Source organism: Amblyraja radiata, chromosome 14, assembly GCF_010909765.2.
Source record: "Amblyraja radiata isolate CabotCenter1 chromosome 14, sAmbRad1.1.pri, whole genome shotgun sequence".
In the NCBI taxonomy this organism is placed as follows: Eukaryota; Metazoa; Chordata; class Chondrichthyes; order Rajiformes; family Rajidae; genus Amblyraja; species Amblyraja radiata.
Window position 1 is genome coordinate 55,639,145 of NC_045969.1, and position 19,913 is coordinate 55,659,057.

General features: G+C 41.3%; 1 protein-coding gene across 4 annotated transcripts in view; it reads left to right on the top strand.

Moving 5' to 3' along the window:
• The window catches only part of pou2f1 (POU class 2 homeobox 1), a 116,453-nt gene that overhangs the window by 28,016 nt on the left and 68,524 nt on the right, over nt 1-19,913 (top strand). For 2 of the 4 annotated variants that reach the window (XM_033033398.1, XM_033033399.1), the window contains exons 2-3: nt 4,613-4,679; nt 15,674-15,739. In XM_033033398.1, the coding sequence (XP_032889289.1) occupies nt 4,613-4,679; nt 15,674-15,739 (133 nt within the window). The remainder of the gene's footprint in view (nt 1-4,612; nt 4,680-15,673; nt 15,740-19,913) is intronic. The other 2 variants (XM_033033402.1, XM_033033401.1) reach the window with 2 other exon arrangements.

The window sequence follows — 19,913 nt, forward strand, 5'->3', positions numbered from 1 at the left end:
GCTCCTGCCCTCCCCGCAACTTTACCCCTGGCGACCCAGCCAAATTTGCTGTTTTGTGCAGCCCAGGCCGTGCTGACCCGGGCCAGACTCCCCACACGCTGTGGAAAGGAACTACCCCCTCCCCCAGTGGTGCTGTCCTTTTACAGCCGCTTCCCACTTCACACAATTCCAGGGTTGAAGGTGTGGCAGGTTCTGCGGAGTAGTCGCTACGAGAGTGGCATTGCTCGGCCAACTCCACTCCAGTGGACGGCCACTGTCGCTGCTGCCCCGGAGGAAAGCTGTTGTCTTCCCGCCCTGGGGACCGGACCTGAGTCCTGGTAGAATGCTGCCATCAGCAAAGTGTCTGCAAGAGTGACACTGGACTATCTTTCTTGGCTAACAATCTAATCTTCGGCCTCCAAGACGCAGATACATTTCCGGGCCTTGGGGTAAAAAATAGTGTCTTCAACGCCGGGAAATATGTACCTTACAGCCACACTAAGTGCAAAAACAATGATTTAATTTAACACAGCCATTAACACAATTTAACATAAGCATCCACTACAGTGGAATCAACATTGCAAAGACAACGATTTAACACAACCATTTACACAATTTAAGATTAACGTCCACTGTGATGACGGTCCGATGTTCAGGCCCTCTAGTCAGGATGATCGAAGCGTAGTTTTGTCACGCTCACTGTCTGCGCTTGTTCTAGGTCCGCCTTTTGCCCTGTTCGTGTGATTACATCAGTCCCGATTTTTTTTTTTGAATCATCAAATAGGATTGTATCAAAAATAGTGGAACAACACCCACCAATCCAACTAGGTGCGGGAAAAAATACTCCTGCTGGCCGGAATGGTTCCGGGGCACGCTGAGCACCAGGCACTGCAGCCGCTGCAAATGCAACTACACTTTTAGATCAGTGGAACAGCGCCCACCAATCCAACTAGGTGTGGGGGGGAAAATATGACCACGGGCCGGATAACTACGGGGAAAAAAACCCGCCTGCGGGCCGGATGATTTCGAGTTACGGGCCGCATTCGGCCCGGGCGCCATAGGTTGCCGACCCCTGATCTAAAGGCTGAAAAGAGTTGCTATGGTTTCAGGAGCTAATCTGCTGATTTTTTTATGAGGTAGAGTGAGGGGAATTGTGTGACCTTTGTTGCTGTTGTCAAGTGTCTACCTCATAATATTCTTAAAGTGGAAACACAATTTACCACTATTTTGTGTCGTAGAAAATTCTATGAGAGCAGAGTAGGAATCTTCCAATATTTAAAACAATTTTATTGAGGCAGCATAAAAGCACCTGGATTTCTAAGCTATATAATTATAAAGATAAAGCAAGGTATATTCTCTGCTATTTAGGTTTTTTTTTATTACTCAATTGCTTAATGCCTAATATTAAATCAAATATCGACTAAAATGTTGAAGGAATCAGTTACTGATACTGGCAATTAAAAACGTGTAAAAGGTTTGAGTTAAAATGTTGCTTACCTTCTAACATTTGTTTTAATACAAAACCTTTTTTTAGTAAGTGTTGAGATGAGTCCGAAATAGCAGAATTGGAGATGCAAAAGTTTGTGAAATTAATTCTTCAATAACACTTCCAAATCAGCACCCCACCTGCCACCAAGAAAACACTATCATGACATTGGTATTGCATGTACTAGACTGGGAATCCAAGTATTATCTTCCTTAGTTAATATATATTGGGTGACCAGAGCTAGCTCGCTGCCACAGAAAAGGCTATGGTGTCAGTTCAGAATGCAGATTTGATAAAGTTTCCCATTTTTAAAATGTGCTTCTCTGCAGTTTGAGCAGAACGAGAGAAAAGCAATCAAGATCACATGCTGCATTTTGTTTTAAAGTTAGTGGAACCTATCTTCATTATGTAATTATATGTCCCAATAGGTGCCCTGGGAAATAGTAACTGCAAAATTTTATGCACTTAAAAAAAAAAAGATCTTTTCAGTCTTGCAAACTTTATTATTTTCAAAATGTGTAACTAATTTTTCAGTGAAATACAAAATAGTCTGCCATTCAAAAAATGTGTAGGAAAGAAACAGTAATTCAATAAACATGTATGCCTATTTCCTTCGCTCCATAGATGCTGCCTCACCCGCTGAGTTTCTCCAGCATTTTTGTCTACCTTTGATTTTCCAGCAACTGCAGTTCCTTCTAAAAATTTCAAATACACCTCTCTTTTTGCAAGATGTATTTGATCGATGTACAATGTTACACTGTATGTACTTCAAATAATGGAGATAGGAATGTGTAAATTATTTTAATTCCTGCAAGTAAACCTTTTATAGTTAAAGTCCACTGTGGCATCCAATTATCTCCCACTAACACACCAATAAACTTTATGAAGTTTGTGTTTTTTCCCTCTTGATCTTATCGTACAATGTGAGTTATTTGTTCATTTCAGAACCGTTGTTGCATTTAACTATGTATATATATATATGAGTGTAATATTTCACGTGAATTATAAATTGGAAAATCAGTACTCGATTGAAACCTTTTAACATGGCTAATGAATTAGGATCTATTTAGTTTTGTGGAAAATACACGGAAACTGTTTTTGATGCCGTAGGTAATGGGATTAATTGTTCAAGAATAAGTAAAATTGGTTGGCTCGCCCACAATCCTCAATGTTTGAAAGTGTTTGATAGACTAAATTGTCCATGATGATGAATTTAGATTAATGTTAGCTACATATGATATGTAATAAATATGACAAGCCCGCCATGCCAAGAATCAATCTGGGTCCTGTTTGCTACAATCCCTCTAATCCCTCTAATCCAGAAAAAAAACATTTGACTAATTTGGATACAATTATTCATGATTCCACCAGCCCACTCGGTGAAGATTGTGAAAAGCGGCAACTCCAGCACCAAGATCTGTGGCATCCCATTATCACATCAGACAACGAGCTGTCTGAATCCAATGCCTTCTGTCCATTAAGCAATCCTCAATCCATACCAATCGGCTACCCACCCACCCACTGTCTCTGTTAATATTTTGTTCATTGTAATTTTAATGGGGTTTTTTGTGTGCCACCATAACAACATGACAGCCCAGATGCACCCTGTTGACTGGTGCGCCCCCATTCTGCCAGATAGAACCTATGAATTCCAACAGACTTGTCAGATGTGATTTTCCCTTTATAAATCCATGCCCAAGCCTATGATTTTCCAAGGATGATGTTATTGACTTTGAGTGAGTTGCAGCACGCTCCCTGTTACTTGCACCAGGCCAACTATTTTCTTTCTGCCTTGTATGCTTAGTTAAAGTTGTTAACTTCCAGTGAGGAGCTGTTCTTGAATTGTGAAGGTGACAACCAGTCACAATCTCAAAGCCAACTTCTAAATTTGGGGATTAATTGGTCTTTGGGCTTGTCAATTTCTCCAGTACCATTGCATTCCCTCCCCTCCCGACGAATGCTGTTTCCTTTCTGACCAACATTTGCTCACTTTTTTCCCCATTATCAGAAGGTTTTCCATGCCTTGTTGTGAGAATGTAGTTGAAACATGTTTGTTTAATTTCCCTATTTACTCCAATGTAATTTCTCTTATTTCTGATTGTAAGGGACCCATGTTAACTTTTGCTAATATTTTCCTTTGTTTTATAAATCTATTGAAACTTGTATTCCTTGCTAGCCCTCTCTCATATTCTACTTTTCCTTTACTTATCATTGCATTGATTTTCCTTTTCTGAATGTTGAAAATGTTCACCCTTGGATTTCTTGATTTTGGTGACATTAAGAACATTTTAAGTGGATAAAATATTATTTTTGACATAGCTACTGGGCTGCTTTGTCTATGCATTTTGGGTTTAAAGGGGATATATATTATTTGTAAGGTCTGAAGAAGGGTCTCGACCCAAAATGTCACCCATTCCTCCTCTCCAGAGATGCTGCCTGTCCCGCTGAGTTACTCAGCATTTTGTGTCTACCTAGTTTGTATGAATTCTTCACGTTAGTCTTTATTGCTTAGCAGTCAAATCTTTTTAAATCTAGTTTCTCAATGCATCTGATGCCTCCTGCATTTGCAGTTTGCTGTAAGAAATTGGTTTCAGATTGAAAGTACCTAAGGAAGGACATTACATACTACAAATGTATACAGAAATTGTTATTAATGGCTGGTAGCACAATATAAAATGAGCAAGATGCATCATGTAAATCTTCACTTCCTCCATTTGTTTACTGATTATAATCTCTAGCAATATATTTTGAGCAGTGTGTATAAATATAATTCAGAAACATGCATTATGTTGGTTGCAATTAATTTTCGGGTGAACTAAAAATCCATGATGGCATTTGCATCTGCTCTTTTTGATTTTCATCCTGGGACGTAAATAACCCGAAGTTGTGATTCTCTCCTCCCCAACTTGACTGATCCTCTAGTGTAATATTATACTCGCCGTTTAAACTGTCTAATCTGAGTTTTTGCTGCTGAATGCTTTTCACCTGTAACCACTAATGAGCAATCAGATGTTATGCAATCTGGTAAAAGTGTAACTTGCCAGAATGAATAATTGCATAGCTATTTTATAATTAAGACAAAACAGTTATTTTTATTCTTGATAAATGTTAACCAGCCATCATTTCTGATTGCTTTTTGTGCTACAGGAAACTAAAGAACTGAGCCGTATGAACAATATCCACAAAGTCTGTTGGGGCAGAAGGGGATTTTTTGGTTAGTTTCTACTGTTAATAAGATGCCGTGATTGTTGTTGCTTGCTTTGTGGTCATGTTCTGTAGCAAATTTTATTGTGACTTTGACCTCCTTAGCAAAGACATCTGCCTGTTTAATTATGGCAACGTGGTGGCTTTGTATAGATTGTTAAATGGGGCTGCACCTGTTTTGATTAAAGCACAACTTGTTTGGAAAAATACACTTTTTTTTGCTTGCCAAGTACTTATTAACGAGTGCTGTGTTCATAGCTGTTTAGTACATGTGATTAGTACAAATTAGCGCTGCTCCACTGCAATGGATGTGTTCCTCTCCCATTAGGGTGTCAGAAGTGCTAAATATGCCCATTATTTTCCATGCTGTTTGAAAACACATCCTAGAACATGTAACAAAACAACTCTAAACCACTAATTTTTGAAGATATCTCACTAATTGTTTGCAGCCAATTAATTTAGGTATAAAATAATTGTAACTTTCACTTTTTAATCTAACATTTTAGTTTAACTTTTATTAACATAAAAGGATCAACATTTTGTGAAAATATTTTCTGCATTCATCTCAAATTGACTATGTAATAGACACATTAATTGACTGCCAAAATAACAAACGTGAGAATTGGATTCCTCTGTTACTATCTCATTGTGTAATGTTGTCATGGAAGAATAAAAAAACCATATTGGGGCGATTGCAAACATTTGCGCGGCATGTATACAAAAAGCTCTCTATCATGAATGCTGATTATCATTAAACTTATACCAGCCATTGGTAATGTAAATTGAGTATGTAAGCTTATGGCCGAAATACTAATTAAGTGAACGATAATGGCTAAAGAGTTGAGGAATTATTGTATTTCACTTCCACCAGTGGAAGCCGTAACTTTTTCTCTCTTATCTCACCTCCTCTGCCACACCAGTGCCTCTCCTATGTTCTACCGTAGCTGTGGCATTCCCTCCACATCGTTGATTAGATTCTCTGCTCTGTTAGTGTCACTTCTTCACCCGCTCTGTCCAACAGAACAAGAATAGGATTTCCCCTGCACCTTTTCCAAGTGGAAGTAAATCACTGCATCACTGGAAGGTAAATTTGCCGCTTTGGATGATTAAAAGGGAGGAGGTGTACAGGTAGTGACTACATCTCCTGTAGTTGCCTGTACTTTTCTTCCATCACACCAATTTCCACACTTTCCTTCAGTTCGTCATTTCCAATATGATGGCAGAAGCAGATAAATGGTCTCCACTCTTCAGCATTCTGAAGGGACCTTTCCCTCTCAGGTAGACAAAAATGCTGGAGAAACTCAGCGGGTGAGGCAACATCTATGGAACGAAGGAAATACGCAACGTTTCTGGTCGAGACCCTTCTTCAGACTCCAAAGAAAGGTCTTGACCCAAAACTCAAAGTCTGAAGAAGGGTCTTGACCCGAAACATTGTCTATGTTCTTCAAAGTCTGAAGAAGGGTCTCGACCCGAAACATTGCCTATTTCCTTCGCTCCATAGATGGTGCATCACCCGCTGAGTTTCTCCAGCATTTTTGTCTCCCTTCAATTTTCCACCATCTGCAGTTCCTTCTTAAACATTCCCTCTCAGGTGCTTTGTTGGGTCTTCTCTTTCCATCAATTTCCACATCTCCTCTTATCACCAGCCCTTGCAACTGCAGGAAATTAAACCACTGCCTTTAAACCTCCTCCCTTTTAATCATTCAAGGCTGCAAATTTACATTCCAGGTGATGTAGTGATTTACTTCCACAGAATTTTATATATTGCATTTGGTGCTGGACAATGTAATCCCTCAGTTGTGGAAACCAATTAGATTGAGACTTTGTTTAAGAAGGAACTGCAGATGCTGGAAAAATCGAAAGTAGACAAAAAATGCTGGAGAAACTCAGCGGGTGAGGCAGCATCGATGGAGAGAAGGAATAGGTGACGTTTCAGGTCGAGACACACTTGCAGATATAAGTTTTTATTTTAGAACTTTGGAGCAGTTAATTCAAGGTGGGTAAAGGCTTCAACCGCAAGTAGGCTGAGGCAAGGGAATGGGCAAAACTGTGGCGGTTTCAGTTGAGCCTTGACAATGGAGAAAGCATTGGAAGTTGCAGTTGTAAAACAGTATTACTCAGACTCTGGCTGCTTTGCCGAGAAAAGAATGGTAATGTGGGGGATAGAGTTTGTCTGAGGAACACAAGACAATACCTTTGATCTTTCCATTTAATTCAATGGAAATTCCCTTTGTACAGGGTGGTGAACAAGTAGTGTGATAAGCAGGTATGAATGTACTCCTGAGACCTTTGATATTGTTGGGTGTCTCCGAGGTTGGGTGTCTCCGAGAGGTTATATTGCAAGTAAGCTTTGGTGGGGAGGGCAGCCACCACCACTGGTTCCTGCACCTATTTATAAGCCTGGTGCAAGTGGCTTTTTGAGGTTATGGAGGGAAGCTAAGGGTTAAAGTCGAGATGGTGGATGTGATATTTGGACTTGTGCAGATGTGTGGTCAGTAGACTTGTTTGTTGCAACAAATATTAATGTCGGTGGTATTGGACACACTGAGGCAAAGAATACTGTTGCCATGGTTTCTGGGCTGCTGCCATTGTCTGTGATTTTTGACTTTCACGTCAAGGAAATCTTCTGTTACCCTGAATAATTGAGACTCAACTACATGTTGATTGTCTGAGGGGCAAAATGCTGAGTGGAGGATTTTGGACTGAATGTTGGAAAGATGACCTTGTATGACAACAGTATATCCAGTTAATTTAAGAAGAGAGCAGCAGGCAGGAATAGTGAGATATTTTTGACTGAAGATTGTGAGAGTTTCTAGGCCTTAATGTGAGCTAACCTGGACTGGCATTTTGTGGCTTTGACATTCGTACTTAAGGTTTAATATTTCAAGAGTCTGGAGTGCTTAATTGTCATATGTACCAAAAACAGAACAATAACATTCTTACTTGCAGTAGTATAACAGGTCAGTAAACACACTTCTCATAGGTAACACAAAAACATTTTAAAACAAATTCAATAAATGAGCAAAAAATATGAGTGCAAAACAAAAGCCAGGTCCCTAGTGCAAATAATAAATTTTGGAGTTTAGTTGGTGATTGTGGTGTTCATTAGCCTAATGGTTGTTGGAAAGAAGTTGTTCCTGAACGTGGAGGTCTCAGTTTTCAGTGCCTCAAAAAGGCCTTAAGGGAGCAAGACGTAAGAGAGAAAAACCTTTGACACCAGATCCCATACAGAGTCACTCAATGAATGCAACATATTGTGTTTCAGGTCCCTTAGAATAATATCATAATATCAAGGAATGAGCCGCAGATCCAGTTTGAGAAACCTGGTTCAGATAGCCGTATGTGCTCAATTGTCTGGGTGCTGCTATCATTAAATGTTCTTAGCTGATGGATACCACACACACATTTTCTCAGTATATTGTTGAACATAATCTTGCTATTTTATTATAAAATGCTTCATGGCGTGAGAATCTTGCAAGCTTTCAAGGTGTTGGGAAATATTTTTTTTACAAGATGCATTTGTAGAATTAACAATGTTTTCCTCATTGTTCATTTGGGATGTAAGCCTAATACTGTGCAGGAACAATGTTTCTAGAAGCAATTTTTTAAAAGAATCTTAATTGGGGGTGGGAATCAAATACAATGTTGCTCTTGTCACACATAAATGAATTCCACTGTCACGTAGACTTGGCAATTAATATGCAAATATGCTGATAAATATTTATAAAGATGTCCAAACTGAACAGTAAACTTAATTGTACGCAAAATTAGTTTTGCTCGGCCATTAGAGTTGTTGCCAGCTTGTTAGTAGAACAGAGATTTGTACGAGACATTAACAAAGCCTATGCTGAATAAATTTAATTATGGATATTGGTGGCTGCAATCTTTATTTCCATTTAGTAACAAAATTAGAGAATTGTAATGGCTCTGTTGCTGTGACATTGAAAATCAGTCAAGTCCTGCAGTGTTTCTTGTTGCCAACATTACTGAAGGCATGGCAAAGATTAGAAAGGTACTGTTTCCACCTGATTCTCTTTCCTTTCTCTTTCTACCGTTTAACCATTACAATGTGCAAACTGCAGTTGCCAGTGGAGGGTGATAAATTTATTGTATGGTGGTACTTAATTGGTTAATCAAAATATGGAAATCGCAGGAATATGTGCATACTAGTGATTAAAAACCTCATTCAGTGTATACTAGGAAGAATTATTCATATATCGGTGACTATTTTTCATTACTTCATTCCTTACGATTACTCTTGGGAAATTGTTAATCAATTGTTGAGCTTGTTAATTCCCTAATTATATTTTGCATATTTTGTTTGAGATTGAAGATAACAAGGATCTATCTTTTGCTTGACCCATGAGCAAAAAACAGTGGCTTGGAGTGAATCTGAATCTTAAAAACGTCCGTTAAGACTCTCTAATCATAGCATTGATAGAAAATCTTATTTTGCTGTGTATATTTGGCTGTTTTTACACCAAAGTGTTTTCATTGCCCTCCTCAATGTGAATTTATTATCATTAGATGTCAGTGGAAACTATTTGCATCATAGCAATGGATCAGATTGTGTTAATGGGTAGGAGGTAGCATTGTAGAAATGGAGGTCAGATGCAGGCTGTCCCATCCCTGAGCACTGTGGCATTCCATTAGGCATTGGGTTGAGGGTAAACTAGATTTTGGAGGGTAAACTAGATTTTTGGCCTCTTCAGTTGTGGCTAGCTTGCCTCAGTCACTCAAATGGGCAACATTGAATGGGGCTGCTGATTTTTCACTACAAAGGTAAGTGGTTTGTTTTTTGCTTTATTTAAATTAGTATTACCATTTTCAAGTTAAATGTGATTTTTTCATTTTTTTAAAAACTTTATCATTTAACATATTGATCATCAGAGATATTCAGAACAGGTGAGAAAGGCTTTCAGAAGTTCATGAGGGTGGCCAGGGGGCAGTGTTTTACTTCTCATTGGCAGGGACAATCACTACCTGCAGGCTGCTCCACATTAGGGTGAGGCCGGCAGAATGTTTGGACCCGTACACTTGTAAAAGATATGTGTGACTCTAGGCATTTGCTGAGAGATAAGAACGTGTTAAAAAAAATGAAGATAGTGGGTAGCTTTCCCCTTCCCCTTCCCCTTCCTGCATCCCTGCTCCTTTATTCAACAATATCTCAGCTGATTTTTGTTTTTAACCCCAGTGTCACTTTCCTACGCTAACCCATGGACCTGAAATCAAAAATTTGAATATTAAGGGAATTATATTTAGCAGCTGAACATCTTTGACCTCTCGGGCAGCAAGATTCATTACTCCTCGTGAGATGAAATGTCTTCTTGTCTCTGCTGAATGGATGGATGGTCCTTGTTTTCAGATTTTGACGTCTGGATAGAGATAGCCAAACAGTAGAAAACATAAACTCCAAATCTAGTCTGCCAAGCCCCTTAAGAACTTTGCAATGAGATTATCTTTCATTCTACTAAAGTCTACACAGTACGCATTGGTCCAGTCTGCTTAATTTCTCCTCGTTCAACCGACCCTAAAATCGGTCTGATGTTGGATTCCCTCTATCTTGGGCGGGGAGACCTGCACTACACACAGCAATTTAGATGTGTCTCATCATGGTCCGATATAGTTCAAGCAAGATGTCCACTCTTGGATAGCCACCCCCTTCAAATAAAGGTTAACAGACAGTTTGTTTTTCTAATTGCATGTTGTCTTTGCATATTTAACTTTCTTACCAACAGTAGATTTTGCAGAACTGTTGTCTTTGCCACATTCCCTGCAACAGAGGGCAGCGGAGGCCAAATCACCGGATGGATTTAAGAGAGAGTTAGATAGAGCTCTAGGGGCTGGTGGAATCAAGGGATATGGGGAGAAGGCAGGCACGGGTTATTGATTGGAGACGATCAGTCACTATCACAATGAATGGCGGTGCTGGCTCAAAGGGCCGAAGGGCCGAATGGCCTCCTCCTGCACCTATTTTCTATGTTTCTATGTCTTTGTGTGAAGTATCAGAGACCACAGCACAATGAGCTGCCTGCAGGTGTCAAGACAGTATTTTTATTTTTTATGCCACAGGTTCAAAACAGGAGTTTGGACTAAAACATGTCCATTTATCTTTATCAAAAACATTTTGCATTCTGCATTTGCACAAACTTATTGCATATTCCCTAGTACGTGATTCATGCCCTTCATCACATACATCAACATATACTTTTTTTCTTATTTGTATCCATAGCATTCTGGTCCATTAAAACAATTTTTCTGTGGATTCCGTGTTCCTTAATCAAATTGTCATTGGTTCGTGTATCTGTATGCAATTTCTTTCAGGCTCTATCTTTACCCACATATCAACATCTTCGCTAATTTATGTAAGTGACAGTAAAGGGTTTAGGGATTTTTTTGAAATCAGTATTATATACAAGCTAGTTTAATAATATCTTTATAACTATTTTCAGTCTTGAGTAGTATAGTTTAGAGATACAGCGTGGAAACAGGCCCTTTGGCCCACAGGGTTTGCGCCGACCAGCGATCCCCGCACATTAACACTATCCTACACACACCAGGGACAATTTTTTTTTAATAACATTTACCAGGCCAATTTACCTACATACCTGTACGTTTTTGGAGTGTGGGAGGAAACCGACGATCTCGGAGAAAACCCACTCGGTCACGGGGAAAATGTACAAACTCTGTACTGACATTACCTGTAGTCAGGATGGAACCCGGGTTTCCGGCACTGCAAGGGCTGTAAGGCAACAACTCCTCCCCTACGCTACCGTGCCGCCCAACGAGTTGCTGCAGAATTCTGATAAGATCTCATCATCTTTGGGATTTTGTGCATCAAATGGCATAATCTCCTAGTCGCTCAACCTTGAGATTGGGGGGAAAAAACTGTTCTTAGCTGTCGATTACACTATTTGGAGCATCTGCACATTTTAACTAAACTGTAATTAATCATACTTATCAGAATAGACAAAGGGCACTAAGCAAGCCCAACAAGATTATGGGGAGAAATCAGGAGAATGGGGTTGAGTGGGGAAAGATAGATCTGCCATGATTGAACAGTGGAGCAGACTTGATGGGCCGAATTGGTCTAATTCTGCTCCTATGTCTTATGAACCTGGGTTGAAATTTTATTTGCCTCTTTTTCTGGGGCTAAGAATTTCCCTGCAAAATCTAATTTCCCCAAGAAGGAGTCATGAGTTAACCATTAAAAGCGTCTGTATACAAACATCACTGGGCTTCATTGGTGCCAAATCTCACAAGATCATACAGCCACTCAGAGCTTGGTCAAAGGGACGGATTTTTAATGAGCTTTGCAAGGATAAAATGGTGGGGTAATTCACGTTCAAGTTCACATTTATTGTCACTTACCTGTTAAGGTACATCGAATTTTAAGTTACCATACAAACATACTAAGCGAAAAGCAACAATACACACAGCCACATAAAATAAAATGTAACATAAACATACACCACACTGGAATCAACATTCTTCACTGTGATGGAAGGCAATAAAATTCAGTCATCTTCCTCCTTTGTTCACGTGTGGTCGGGGCCTTTGAACACGGCTACAGACGGTCCGATGTTCAGGCCCTCTCGTCAGGATAATCAAAACTCCGATGTCGGGACGGATCAGAACACTCTGGAGTTCCCGAGTTGGCCGCTTCTTACCGGAGAACACAGCTTCACGATGTTAAAAGACTGCGCTGTGCCTGCAGCTTGAATGATTTCAATGTTTCTAGGTTAGTTTATGTGGGGGGGGGGGGGGGGAGTGATGAGACACTGAGACCCCCCCCACAAAAACTAACCTAGAAACATTGAAACACACCTTTAAAACATACTTAAAATAATAAAAACAGAGAAGGGACGTGACAGACTGCTGGAGAGGCAGCCATTGTTGGCGCCACCTGGTGGTTGTCATGGGGAGAATTCAGAACTAGAGGGTCTGCCCTTCTACAGGCAGGTTGAAGGGCATAAGTATGTGGTGGTAAATTGTAAGGCTGGAAGAGGTAACTGAAACTGGAAATGGGACCATTTCGTGATCAATGGCACCAAAGGAATTGCCAGTATTGTCTTTGTAACTGAAGATTTTACTATCCAAAATAAACATTTTAAAAAAAGGTTTGAAAACCTCACCATACATTTCACAAATATATGATTTGAATTCACCCCCTGAATTGCTCATTTGCTGTTTGGTATCTTTAATAGTTTTCCCTTGCCAGACTGAAGGTACTTTATCGAGTGCTTGGTAATTCATCTCATAGTCATGCCTGTGCGTGGGCTAAAGTACGCTGCTAAATTCCAGACCTATTCTGTGAAAACTAGTAGATGTATAGCTGTGTTGTAAACCAAATTACAGAAATACCAACTATGTAGGGTTCTTACATTTTTTATGACATAATGTTTTTATTTCAACAGTACTCACAACCATTGCAGCAAGATATTGTTTCTATTGCTTTAATTCTGTATTGAAATGGAAAGCTACAGTGCCCTCTGTAATGTTTGGGACAAAGACCGATCATTTATTTATTTGCCTCTGTACTCCACAATCTGAGATTTGTAATAGAAAAAATCACATGTGGTTAAAGTGCACATTGTCAGATTTTATTAAGGGGTATTTTTATACATTTTGGTTTCATCATGTAGTAATTACAGCTGTGTTGATACATAGTCCCCCCATTTCAGGCCACCATAATGTTTGGGACACGTGGCTTCACAGGCGTTTGTAATTGCTCAGGTGTGTTTAATCGCCTCCTTAATGCAGGTATAAGAGAGCTCTCAGCACCTAGTCTCTCCTCCAGTCTTTCCATCACCGTTGGACCAAAGTTGTGCCAATGAAAGTTAAAGAAGCCATTTTGAGACTGCGAAACAATAATAAAACTGTTAGAGACGTCAGCCAAACCCTAGGCTTACCAAAACCAGCGTCTCTTCTTCCTGAGGAGACTGAAGAAGGTCCATCTGTCTCCTCAGATTCTGGTGAACTTCTACCGCTGCACCATCGAGAGCATCCTTACCAACTGTATCACAGTCTGGTATGGCAACTGCTCTGTCTCCGACCGGAAAGCACTGCAGAGGGTGGTGAAAATTGCCGAACGCATCAACGGTTCCTCACTCTCCTCCATTGAGTCTGTCCAAAGCAAGCATTGTCTGCGGAGGGCGCTCAGCATCGCCAAGGACTGCTCTCACCCCAACCATGGACTGTTTACCCTCCTACCATCCGGGAGGCGCTACAGGTCTCTCCGTTGCCGGACCAGCAGGTCCAGGAACTGCTTCTTCCCTGCGGCTGTTACACTACTCAACAATGTACCTCGGTGACTGCCAATCACCCCCCCCCCCCCCCCCCCCCCCCCCCCCCCCCCCCTCTCCCCGGACACTCCTCCCACAGGAAAAACACTATGACTGTGTGCATGTAAATAGATTTATTTATTGAAATCATATTCTATGTCGCTCTTCCAGGGAGATGCTAACTGTATTTCGTTGTCTCTGTACTGTACACTGACAATGACAATTAAAGTTGAATCTGAATCTGAATCTGAATCAACTGTTTGGAACATCATTAAGAAGAAAGAGAGCACTGGTGAGCTGATGACAGAAGAATTCTCTTATAATTTAAAAAAAAAAGAAAAATCCTCAAACACCTGCCGACAGATCAGAAACACTCTTCAGGAGTCAGGTGTGGATTTGTCAATGACCACTGTCCACAGAAGACTTCATGAACAGAAAAACGGAGGCTACACTGCAAGATGCAAACCACTGGTAAGCTGCAAAAATAGGATGGCTGGGTTACAGTTTACAGTTACAGAAGAACTTAAAAGAGCGACCACAGTTCTGGAAAAAGGTCTTGTGGACAGATGAGACGAAGATTAACTTGTATCCTTGAGACTCTTGAAAGGCGCCCATAAATAAAATTTATTATTATTATTATTATCCGAGTGATGGCAAGAGCAAAGTATGGAGGAGAGAAGGAACTGCCCAAGATCCAAAGCATACCACCTCATCAGTGAAACACGGTGATGGGGGTGTTATGGTCTGGGCATGTATGGCTGCTGAAGGAACTGGCTCACTTACCTTCATTGATGATACAACTGCTGATGGTAGTAGCATAATGAGGTCTGAAGTGTATAGACACATCCTATCTGCTCAAGTTCAAACAAATGCCTCAAAACTCATTGGCCGGCGGTTCATTCTACAGCAAGACATTGATCCCAAACATACTGCTAAAGCAACAAAGGAATTTTTCAAAGCTGGAAAATGGGCAATTCTTGAGTGGCCAAGTTAATCACCCGATCTGAACCAATTGAGCATGCCTTTTATATGCTGAAGAGAAAACTGAAGGGGACTAGCCCCCAAAACGAGCATAAGCTAAAGATGGCTGCAATACAGGCCTAGTAAAGACACCCAGCAACTGGTGATGTCCATGAATTGTAGACTTCGAGCAGTCATTGCATGCAAAGGATATGCAACAAAATACTAAACATGGCTACTTTCATTTACATGACATTGCTGTGTCCTAAACATTATAGTGCCCTGAAATGGGAAAATCTGACAATGTGCACTTTGACCACATGTGATTTTTTTTTCTATTACAAATCTCAAATTGTGGAGTACAGAGGCAAATAAATAAATGTTGTGTCTTTGCCCCAAACATTATGGAGGGCACTGTATATACATTTGATGTATATAGCAACCATATATTCATTGATATAATGTAGAAAAAAATTAAGCCAATGAATATGTTTTGTTTATTGCCACGTGTACCAAGGTACAGTGAAAAACTTTTTTGTTGTGTATTATCCAGTCAGCGGCAAGACTATTTTTGATTGCATTCAAGCCGTCCAAAGTGTACAGATACAGGATGAGGTGAATAACGTTTAGTGCAAGATAAAGTCCAGTGAAGGTCAATTAAAAAAATAACACAGTGTGTGGAGAAAGGAGAGGAAAAGTTGTTGTGAATAACTGATTGGAATTTTGTCTTTCATTCTCTCTGTTCTTCTGATTTGCATAGAATCTAAAATGAGCAATCCGTCAGAAGCCATCAAGCCTTCCTTGGATGGTAATGAAGGGAGCACAGGTAGGGGTTGTTTTCATCTATTACCCTCTTAAGTGATTTAAAAAAATCTTCAGGAACAATGCATATTCCATTTTGTATAAATGTCACTTTTTTTGTCATCGGGCTGGTTTGAATTGTTTTTAATTTGGTCTCAATACAATGCATGCAACAAAGCTATTGGAGTTTAATTTAAACATACAGTATACATACAGTAATAATAAATACAGTAGTGAGTCTGAAATAGGCGAATGGTGCAAGATTTTAGTGTGGAGAATTGAAAAAGTGGTTAGTTGGTTGGAATTATTTGGAGATATTCTGAAGTCATGAAGATCGTCATGTGGAAGAATTAGTGCTTGTTTTCATTATCCTCCAGTCACATCTTTCCCTCTCCTCTGCTTTCGGCAGTGATCATTCTCTCTGTACCTCCCTGGTTCGCTCACCCCCCCCCCCCCCCCCCCCCCCCCCCCCCCATGCCAGCACTTTCCCTGCAACTGCAGCAGGTTCAGCACTCGTCCTCACACCCCCCCCCCGCTGCCATTCTTGCACCTAAACAGCCCTTAAGAATCAGGCAAAAATGCACATGCACCTCCTTCAATGTTGTGACATCCTTAACATCGGCACGACCAGGCCTAGACTAGGTCATAAGATCATAAGTGATTAGGTCATTCGGCCCATCAAGTCTACTCTGCCATTCAATCATGGCTGATCTATCTCTCCCTCCTAACCCCATTCTCCTGCCTTCTCCCCATAACCCCTGACACCCGTACTAATCAAGAATTTATCTATCGTCTACGGTAAAAATATAATGAAATTGTCATTCATTAAGAGTAAAGAGTGTTTTATTGTCATATGTCCTGGATGGGACAATCAAATTCTTACTTGTGCAGCACAACTGAATATGTAAACATTGCATATAACGGGGGAAGAGGAACAAAAAGAAACAGTTCAATAATAACAAATATAGTGCAATAATAATAGTATTTTGCAGTTCAGAGCTTATTTGTTGTTGTGTTGAATAGCCTGATGGTTGTAGGGAAGAAGCTTTTTCCTGAAACCGGGACGTTACAGTTTTCAGGCTCCATGTACCTTCTTCCTGATGGTAATGGTGAGATGAGTGTGTGGCCAGGATGGTGTGGGTCCTTGATGATTTTGGCTGCCTTTTTGAGGCAGCGACTACGATAGATCTCTTCGACGGTGGGGAGGTCAAAGCCGGTGATGAACTGGGCAGTGGTCACAACGTTTCGTAGTCTTTTTCACTCCTGGACGTTCAAGTTGCCAAACCAGGCCATGATGCAACCAGTCAGAATGCTCTCTACAGTGCACTTGTTAGGAGAATCCTCTTCGACATGCCGAATCTCCGCAATCTTCTCTGGAAGTAGAGTCGCTGATCTGCCTTCTTTATAATTGCCTCGGTGTGCTGGGTTTGGAAATATGCACGCCCAGGAATTTGAAGTTATTGACCCTCTCCACCATCGTCTCATTGATGTGAACAGGATTGTGGGTCCTCATCCTTCCCCTATCAAAGTCCACAATCAGTTCCTTGGTTTTACTGGTTTTAAGAGCCAGGTTATTGTGCTGGTGCCATTTGGTCAATCGGTCGATCTGACTTCTATACTCTGACTCGTCCCCATCTGTGATTCGTCCAACAACAGTGGTGTTGTCGGCGAACTTGATGATGGAGTTTGAATTATGTCCGGCTACGTAGTTATGGGTATAGAGTGAGTAAAGCTGGGGGCTGAGCACGCAGCCTTGAGGTGTTCCCGTACTGATTGTTACTGAGGATGAAGTGTTTCCGCTAATTTGAACAGACTGTGGTCTGTGGATTAGGAAGTCGAGGATCCAATTGCAGAGGCATGCGCAGAGACCCAGTTCCGTGAGCTTGGTAACCAGCTTGGAGGGATGATGGTATTAAATGCCGAGCTGTAGTCTATAAACAACAGCCTGACGCAAGTGTTTTTATTGTCCAAGTGGTGCAATGCGGAGTGGAGAGCCAATTAAATTGCATCCTTCGTTGACCAGTTATGGCGGTAAGCGACCTGTTGGGGGTCGAGGTAAGATGAAAGTTGATGCAGACTCCATAACATTATGGAGGATAAAGGAACTGTCGATACTAGTTTACAAAAAAGACACAAAGTGCTGGAGTAATGCAGTGGGTCAGGCAGCCTCATGAAAACATGGATAAGTGACGTTTCTTTAGATGAAGGATCCTGACCCAAAAAGTCACTCCAGCACTCTGTCTTTTTCCCCACATTAACGATGTTTTAGTTGTTAAACTGGATTATTTTCCCCTCGATCTTTCCTTGGTAAATATACTGAACCAACACACCGTTCTTGCTTCAACAAGTTTATTTGTCACCCCGGGGATTTACTCTGGTCCACGACCTGTCACCTTCTTGGAGTTCCAAGTGTTCCCCAGAGCAAGTGGTTTACAATAGGCATAGTACTAGTATATTAGCAGTAGCAAGCAGAAGCAAATTTGGTGCGATTTCTTGGTCCTCCAATCATATCATGACATGGTATGTGTGTAAAGGCAAAGGTCAGGCTCCTCAAGACAAGTAACTCGCATGCACATGTGCGACACATTCCATGATAGCCAATTTTCGTGGAAGAGTCAGAGAATACAGAAGACTCATAACTAATTGCTTATGGGAGATCTCTGTGCTGGAGGAGGTAAGGAAGCCGCGATTCTTCCATAATTGTCCAAAGTCGTAGGCAACGCTAAATGCGTATCGTGAGTCTGTGTAAATCTTGACACTCTTTTTCCTTTCCGAGAGTGCATGCTCTGGTGAGGGCAAACAGTTCGACTTGTTGTGCAGAGAAGGTTTTTTCGAACGATGTTGCTTCCTGGACATGACCGTCCTGAGTAACGATAGCATAGCCGGAAGTACGATGTGCCCCTTCTGTAATGGAAGAACTGCCATCAACATATAGGGTGAGATCAGAGTCCAGCAGCGGTTGGTCCGTAAGATCAGGGCGTGAAGGAATCTTAATTAGAAACACGGTCGTGTTCGCAGAAGTCTGAGGTTGGTTTTATAGAAAGGTGCCCATATTTATAGTAGTCCATTTCCATGAGTCTATCCCCTTCCCCTCGCATCGACCCATCCGGGTACACAGAACTCGGGTTCCATCTGGTATCCTATGAGGTCTTGTTCCTTTAAGGGGGGAGCTTGTTCATTCTCTCAGATCCCATATTCAGTTTTATTCCAGCAGCAACTCCTTCTGGTTTTTATTCATTCCAATAATATTTTACTGCTCGTTCCATCTGCGGGCGGCTGTTATCCGCCCAATTCACATTATTGGTCCGGACAGCGTTAGCCACTAATGGAGGGAGGGATTGGAGCAAATTGGCACAAAATTGTGGGGAGAGAGAAGGGAGTAAACTAGAAGGGAAGAAGTGCGCAGTTCAATGGTTGGTATGGCTTTGGCACTGCATTGTTGGCTGTGTCACGCGATTGATTCCCATAAACTTCGCAAAGCGCTCCAGGAATTCTTCAGCCCCCTCTCTTTTTGGGTTTGGTTTCCAGGTCCGTAGTCATGCGCAAGGCAGTAGCCAAGGCCGTTAAGATGGCGATTTGGCGGGCCGGGGACTCGTGTTGTGTCTCTAAGGCCGCATGCGTCTGGTGTCCAAACTGTTCTGTGAATCTAGCGTGCTCAGTTGGACTAAGGGTCTGGTGAATTACAGATCAGAGGTCTCTTGAGTCTGCTGCAGAAACTGCGATAGTGGTTCGGAGGAAGTCGGCAAATCCCTGCGGTTCCTTCTTTCTATGGGTTCATGTCGGCTAAAATAGCCATCATCTCATTGGGCTTTTAAGGGTGGTATACTTCTATGAGGGGGTGTTATGCTACTTGCCTGGCATCGAGGTTAGGCATATGCCTGCCTGGGAACTGTCGGGACATCTTCTTCGTCCTTCTTACTGGTTCAATTGCTTCATCTAATTCCCTTTGGTCAGATGAGTGCTCCGACTCATCGCTTGAACCAGAGGAAGATTCTGAATCATCCAACTCCTCGGATGTCCTGACAATTTGGGGTTTCCTGGCCTTAGATTTGTATGATCTATCTTCTTTTTGATTTTTTGATATGTTTTTACGGGAAGAGGTTGGTGGCATTCCCTAACTTCTGGTGCATGTCGCCACCGGGTCGGTATATTCGGGAGTTTCAATAGGGTTCTGGGGTTGGGACATTGTTGGGTAGATA